Source organism: Diceros bicornis, chromosome 15, assembly GCF_020826845.1.
Source record: "Diceros bicornis minor isolate mBicDic1 chromosome 15, mDicBic1.mat.cur, whole genome shotgun sequence".
NCBI lineage: Eukaryota > Metazoa > Chordata > Mammalia > Perissodactyla > Rhinocerotidae > Diceros > Diceros bicornis.
In genome coordinates, this window is record NC_080754.1 from 3,241,966 (window position 1) to 3,249,200 (window position 7,235).

A 7,235-nucleotide genomic window follows, 5' to 3' on the forward strand; every position below is an offset into this window, starting at 1 on the left:
GCCGTATCATATTCTGTGAAATGACTGCATGTTTTAACACTTAATCCTGCACAGTTGACTTTCTTACTGTTCATATTTTCCTTGTCTTTTCAAAATAATTTTATCTTATATAAATTTTATGCTTATGCTAGTAATTAAAAAGAAATTAGGACTCTAATTGAAATTAATTCCAATTCTACTGACATATTTATAATACTAAATCTTCTTATCTAAGAACATATTTTGGCTGTCTATTTCTTCAGAAATTATATAATGCCCTTTGGTAAGCTTTGTAATTTTCTTCACATAGGACTTACACATTTTAAAAGTTCTTTCAATGTATTTTAAAGTGTTATGGCTCTTATAATTGAAATTTTTCCCTTTTATTTCTCTTTCTTGTTGGTTATTGTTTGCATAGAAAAAAATCTAGTGACTATTTACGTTTTCATCTTGTATCTGGTACTTATTAAAGTCATAATGTTATTTTTTAATTATAACAATATAACATCAGCAAGAAATATGAATTTATCTCCTACAATTTTTATGATATTTTATTATATTATTTTATTTAATTTTCATATCTTAGATATATTATAATTTCTAAGATAATATCACATAATAATGGTCAGAGTAAGTATTTCAATCTGTTTTTAATTTGAAGGGAGGTGCTGTATTATTTAGAATGTGTGCTGTTAGTTTTGATAACTAATCTTTAGCATATTTGAATAGGTTAATTCTATTTCTATTTTTAAAGATTTTTAAATTAGAAGATGATTATTAAATTGCAATCAATTAAAAAAGAAGTTCACTTCTTTTATAGAAATAATGAAATCTTTATGTATTATATATATATTTCTAATTCTTAGGACCAGTTTCCCAAATACTTATTGTTTGTGAAGAATACTTATTCCAGGGTAAAAGGTAAATGTTCTGATTAAAGGGGGTACGTAAACAGGAAGATGCATTTTTTTCACGTAAAATGTGATTATTTCATGGTCATTTATGACTGTGTCCCTCACCTTTTCTCTCACTGCAGTGATCAGCCTGAGGGGATACGATGGAGGCAAACAAGACTCTGGTGACCCAGTTTGTTCTCACGGGACTTACAGAGTGTCCAGGGCTGCAGGTCCCCCTGTTCCTGGTGTTCCTGGTCACCTACCTCACCACCATGGTGGGCAATCTTGGACTGGTGGCTCTCATCTGGAAGGACCCACGTCTGCACAGCCCCATGTACTTATTCCTTGGCAGCTTAGCCTTTGCAGATGCTTGTTCTTCATCCTCAGTGACCCCCAAGATGCTGATGAATTTTTTATCTAAGAATCACCTGATATCCCTAGCTGAGTGTATCACTCAATTTTACACTTTTGCTTCTAGTGCAAACACGGAATGTCTCCTCCTGGTGGCAATGGCCTATGACCGCTACGTGGCCATATGCAACCCTTTGCTTTACCCAGTGGTGATGTCCAATATCTTCTGCATCCAATTATTAGGTGTTTCCTATATTATTGGGTTTCTTCATCCCATGATGCATGTGGGTTTCTTGCTTAGATTAACTTTCTGCAAGTCCAATGTAATACATTATTTCTACTGTGAAATTTTACAACTATTTAAGATTTCCTGTACTGACCCTATAGTTAATATGTTCCTGATTTTTATATTTTCAGTCTTTATACAATCTTTTACTTTTATGACCATCATAATATCTTATATCCGAGTCCTCTTTGCCATCCTGAAAAAGAAGTCTGAAAAGGGCAGGAGCAAAGCCTTCTCCACGTGCAGTGCCCACCTGCTCTCTGTCTCTTTGTTCTACGGCACTCTCTTCTTCATGTATGTGCGTCCTGGATCTGGACCAGCTGACGATCAGGATAAAATGTATTCTTTATTTTACACAATCATAATTCCCCTGCTAAATCCTTTTATTTACAGTCTGAGGAACAAAGAGATTATAGGTGCCTTGAGGAGAATAATAAACAAATAAACACTTCCTAAGGCAAATTTCAAACTTGTTCTTTTCAAACTTTGCAAAATACAAAGGGTCTGAAGTTATGCAAATTAACCTTGGCTTTTTAATTTTAACAGAAGGCTAGTGTCTAGGGCCATTTCTGAGGGCTGTGTGATGAAAGTCACCTTCAATGGATACCTGCTTCAATGGAAGGAGATCTTCATATCACATAAAACTGAATTCTTTATGAAAAATGGAACATCATTTTTTAAGTTAAGCGTTTAGAATTCACAATTTTTGACTCTTTGTAAACTCTCTCTAAATTAGATACAGTAGTTTTTAATTTTACTGTGGCAGACATTTGCAAGTTTCTTTGTTTGAGGCTGGTGTGACTGAGCCAAGACAATTGTGATGAGCTTGCATATCAAAATTCCTGCTGCTTCTCAACTGTTCAGAGACTCAGGTGAAGTGACTTCTTGGAGAAAAGTGTCCCTGAAGAGAAAATTTTCTTTGTAGTGAAGAAAATGTTTAGAAAGTGTAGAATATAAGAGATTGGTGGCTTTTACTGAGAAAAATGAAAGTTGGGAAAAAATAAGAGTGGACTATTGTATAAAAGTATGGTTCAAATGTATGAAAATATATAGTACATTTTATCAGGGAAACTATAGGCAATATTGGTATTCAAGAATTTGAAGATTTTAGAAGATATCGAGATATATCCTCTCAGATATTTGAAGTCCACTGTATTTATCTTTACATGTTTAATGAAGCAGAGACTCAGAAATTTGCATACTTATCACTCTCCTTACAATCTCTTACATGTTTATTATTATTTAAGAAAAAATAATTTACTTTTGCAATCATATGATGCAATATATCTTAATTTGGGTGCCACTGTGGAATGGTTCTCATGTCTGAAATGATTGACGAAACCTTCAATGTCATATTTATTTTTCTTTCATTGACTTCTTTGTGAGGAACGAGTAGTGACTTTCTTCGTTGGCCATCTCTCAAATTTAAAAGGAACTCTAAAGTGGTAAATGCATAATTTGTTTGAATATGTCATATCTTTGGGTACCCATTGCTGCTGCAAAATCCTAAGGTGATGGCCTAATATTGTTGAGCAGTAAGGAGGAACTAAGAGGAAGAATCATGTATACAGAAAACCTGATGTGTGGACATAACAGTATGCAACATGGGAGGATGCAAGGCTGAGCTCTGAAGCCAGCACAGCAGTGTACGCATCGAAGCCAACCGAATTCAAAATTTCTACAGATCAAATAAGTACTGGGAGAAATGATCCTTGTTATATAAATGGAGGGACTTCACAGAGGCATCTTTGGCTCTGATGGAGATCCAAGGGCCTAAACTATCCAAGCTTCTGCAAGATCCTCTGCCTTCTCTTCAACCAGGCAGGGGAAAGGTTTAGATTGTGAATAAGGACACTATTATTGCAAAACACAGGTGCATGAAGCCATATAATATTGAAACTCATCAGAAAATCTCATACCTTGTAGTACTTATCTTTAAGAGTATTTTGAGAGACAATCTCCTACTGGAGGGAGTCTATAGAGCATTTATATCCTCTAAGCTGTGATTCTAGAATTGGCAATTCAGGCTCACTCAGTCTAAAATACAGCTCATCAAAGCATTTCCTAGAAACAATGGCTAACACTTATAGTATCCCAACTACAAGGAGAATATGCTTCTGGCAAATATGCCCCAGAGTCCAGGGGTAAAGAGAAGATCTACAAGCTTCCAGACAGAGAGGCTGGGTTACAAGCAAAGGAAAGATAAGTACAGTAGCATCTGACTTCCCATCTATTGTACTGAAAGTACAAAGACAATGGGACAACATTTATAAACCATTGAGAGAAAACTAATGGGTTCCATGCGTAGTGTTGATACAAAGTGTATGTACGTAGAGGGATTGTGAATGCCCGTGCAGGCTGTGTGCGCTGTTCAACTCAAGGGCACTATTCATGACACCACATTGTGTGGCTGGCTGCCCTGTGTATAAGACACCAGAACACTGAACCAATGGATGATGATAACGTGACTGGGAACTGTTTATAAGTACATATTTAGATTTTAAAGACTATAAATAAATTAAATAACATTGATCATTCTTTTGGGGGAATTTTGGCAAATATTAGAGGATACTCTCTTCCAGTTAAAAGGCACTCTCTTAAGTGTTATGTAGTATAAATTGTATGCTATGACTCACTTTGAGATACTGTTTTCCATTTTTCTAAGCCTATCAAAGCGAATTTCATCATTTCTTTGGTTATTTGTGAACAAACCACAAGTTTAATTTTTTGAGAATAGGTTCCTTGACCCACTATAATAGCTAGTGTTGAAGAGATCATTCAGTGTGAGTCACAGATCACACTGCCCATTGATTCCTATAGATTGCCTGTCACAGATACTCTCCGTGCCTGCCCATTTCTTCTCTAACTGCACATCTGCATCTGAGGGCTTTCTCTGATGGCTAGAGCTATTCTACCCTCACTAAAGGTAGATTATAAGAACAGAGAAGTGAATGCTACTCATAGACTCTCTCCTGGACCATTTATCAACCAATGACTGATGGGAGTTGGTGAATAAATACCTCCAACCCTTTGTCCTTTGGTTGATATAAATTTGAAGTCTATGCTCTACACTGGCCCATGGTGTTTCCAAAAATCATTAAGCTTGGTTTCCCACAACTGTAATTTGTTTATAAATTACCCTTTTTTGTCTACATTCCCTTTCCTGTCTCACTTCATCTTTCATCAACTATTCATAAATAAATTACTTGCACTTGAATCATGTCTCAGGGTCCAGCAGAATACAAACTAAGATACCTCTTTTGCCCTAAGGTAGAATTGAATATTTTATACAGGAACCAGACATACTGTACCATCTTATTTCAATATGACACAATTATTACTTCTAAAGAAGTATTAATGGTTGGGGGCTTCCACTACTTTGGAAATATCCTATCTATTTAGATGTTATTCAGATCCAAATAGAATCTTAAAGTGGTTCGTTCTTCTGCCTCAAACCCTTAAGAGTCTGTGACTCACCATACACACACATACACTCTACCAAAGTTGAAAGTCAATGCCCCTTTTAACTTGGTGTCTCAAATATACACTTCAGCTATTAAAAAGAATTTTGGATTATTGTAATTTGGGATATCTCATTTGTTTGGCCTTTAAGTACGATTTACTTTAATTTTTATTGTCCTACATATGAAGACCAGATTTCAATTAACAACTGTGAGACAAACAAAAAAGCAAGAGAGAAACAACTCAATGTCAAAAGACAAGGCAATCAAAAGAACCAGTCTCAGATGTGACTCAGAGGTTGGGACTAAAAACCAGGAAATTTAAAATATCATGATCAATATGTTAAAGTTTCCATGCATGAACAGTTGGGGAATTTCAGAGAGAGAGAGAGATAGAAAGTACTTCTAAAAAGTCAAGTGAAAATGCTAGAAATAATTTTTTAAAAACATAAGAACAGAGGTAAAGAATGCCTTTGGTGAGCTCATCAGTAAATTAGACACAGTGGAGGAAAGAACAGTGAATTTGAATATAGGTCAATAGATATTATCAAAATTAAACACAAAGAAAGAAAAAAGTAAAAACAAAACTGAACATTCAAGTACTGTGAAAAAATGTCAAGTTACTTGACATATATGTAATTGGAATCTGAGAGGAAAAGAGAGAGAGTGGGTCAGAAGAAATGTTTGAAAACATAACGGTCAAGAATTTTTCAAAAATAACCAAAAGCATCAAACCAAAGTTCCAAGAAGCACATAAAACCTGAAGCAGGATAAACACCAAACAAACAGAAACCAAATCAAACGAAATAAAAATACAAAAACACTTAGACACATTATATTGAAGTGGCTAAAAACCAAAGATACAAGGAAAAGTTTGAAGGTAATCAGAGGGAAAAAAAAAAAGCCAGAAGATAAAATTGAGTGACATAGTTCAAATTGTGGGGGGAAATCTGCCAACTCAGAATTCTATACCCAATAAAAAATAACTTCCAAAAATGAATGTGGTCCAGGTGCCTGGCTTGGGGGCCTTTCTTCCCCATGACCGGACACCTGGCTTTGAATTTTGTCTTTTCACCCCCAGAAGGTGGTGTGGGTGATGGGCCAGGAGGGCTGGACCTGGCCAGGTTGACTCTCTGGCCTGGCTGGGCTTCCAACTTCCCCCTTGTGTGTCCTTCTGCACATGGGCCAGGAATTGGGCAGGGGTGTGTGTGGGGGGCTCCAGGTGCTCCGTGTTGTGTGAGTTCTGCAGAGGGATGGGTACTGTGGCCCTTAAGTTGGAGAAGGGCTGGTGTCTCAAGGTGACTGGAGACTCTCAGCCTCAGGACTAGGCCAGCATGGGGTTGAGAGAAACTCTGAAGGGGCCTCCCCTAAACCTTATGCTGTCCTCTTGATGCTGGGAAACTGAACAGGGCGAAGCTGGAGCCAAGCCCCGAGGAATTCCAGACATCAGAACTCCTGTATCAGAGTTCCAGGACCTCAAGCTGCTCGTTAAACTCCCAGAGCAGAGGAGGATCTTCCTGTGGGAAGATGTTCAGCCAAGTGAGCCTCTGCCGTGTTGAGGCTCTGCAGCTCTGTGTCAAGAACAGGCATACGCTGCGGCCCCTGCTGCAGAAGTTGGGTGGAGGAAGCTCACAACAATGAGAATCTGCAGGGGAAAGGCAAGGTGGACAGCCTCCTGCAGCAGGCCCAAAAGGGAACGCGGATGAGCATGGAGAACCAAGCACCTTGGGATGGACAGGCCATAGTCTGAGTGTGGTCCTGTACCTGGCACCAGAAGTGCAGTCCATCAAGCACTGACCACTCCCAAATGAGAAGATTTTGAGGCTGCTGGGTTTCGCTTCACAGAGGCCCAGTGTACTTTCCTCTGGCACCAGGCCCCCATTTTGTTAGCCGACTGTGGAGGTTCTTACTTCACTACTCTGTACTCCTTGGTCCCTTTGACCTCTGAGGGTGAAGCATTTCCTCTGTCCAGGTCACCACTCTGGGTTTGCCCATGCATTCAAACTGAGGTGTCTGCCTGTCTCAGGAATGAGGGGGCAGAGAAAAGGTGGACAAGCTATGGAAACAAGACCCTGGGATTTGTACCAGGGCTTTTGGAGTTAAGTTCTTCATTCAAAAAATAGGAAATTGGGAACACAAAGAATGGGGAGGGGGGCAGGGACTTTTGGGGGAAATGATTGGAAGGATGGTGAAGTTCAATGATGTTCTTGATTTTAATCCCCACATCATTCATCAATTTGTTCTTAAATAAAGAAGCCTGGG

General features: G+C 38.1%; 1 protein-coding gene across 1 annotated transcript; it reads left to right on the forward strand.

The window, feature by feature from the left end:
• Window positions 1-1,036: 1,036 nt before the first annotated feature.
• On the forward strand, window positions 1,037-1,957 carry LOC131414495 (olfactory receptor 5AC1-like). The gene has a single exon (XM_058555503.1). It carries the CDS (start codon window positions 1,037-1,039, stop codon window positions 1,955-1,957), a length of 921 nt encoding a protein of 306 aa, XP_058411486.1.
• The last annotated feature ends 5,278 nt before the right edge of the window (window positions 1,958-7,235 follow it).

What these genes read in the sequence shown, in the direction of transcription:
- LOC131414495 (XM_058555503.1), top strand. Translation starts at nt 1,037, where the DNA reads ATGGAGGCAAACAAGACTCTGGTGACCCAGTTTGTTCTCACGGGACTT.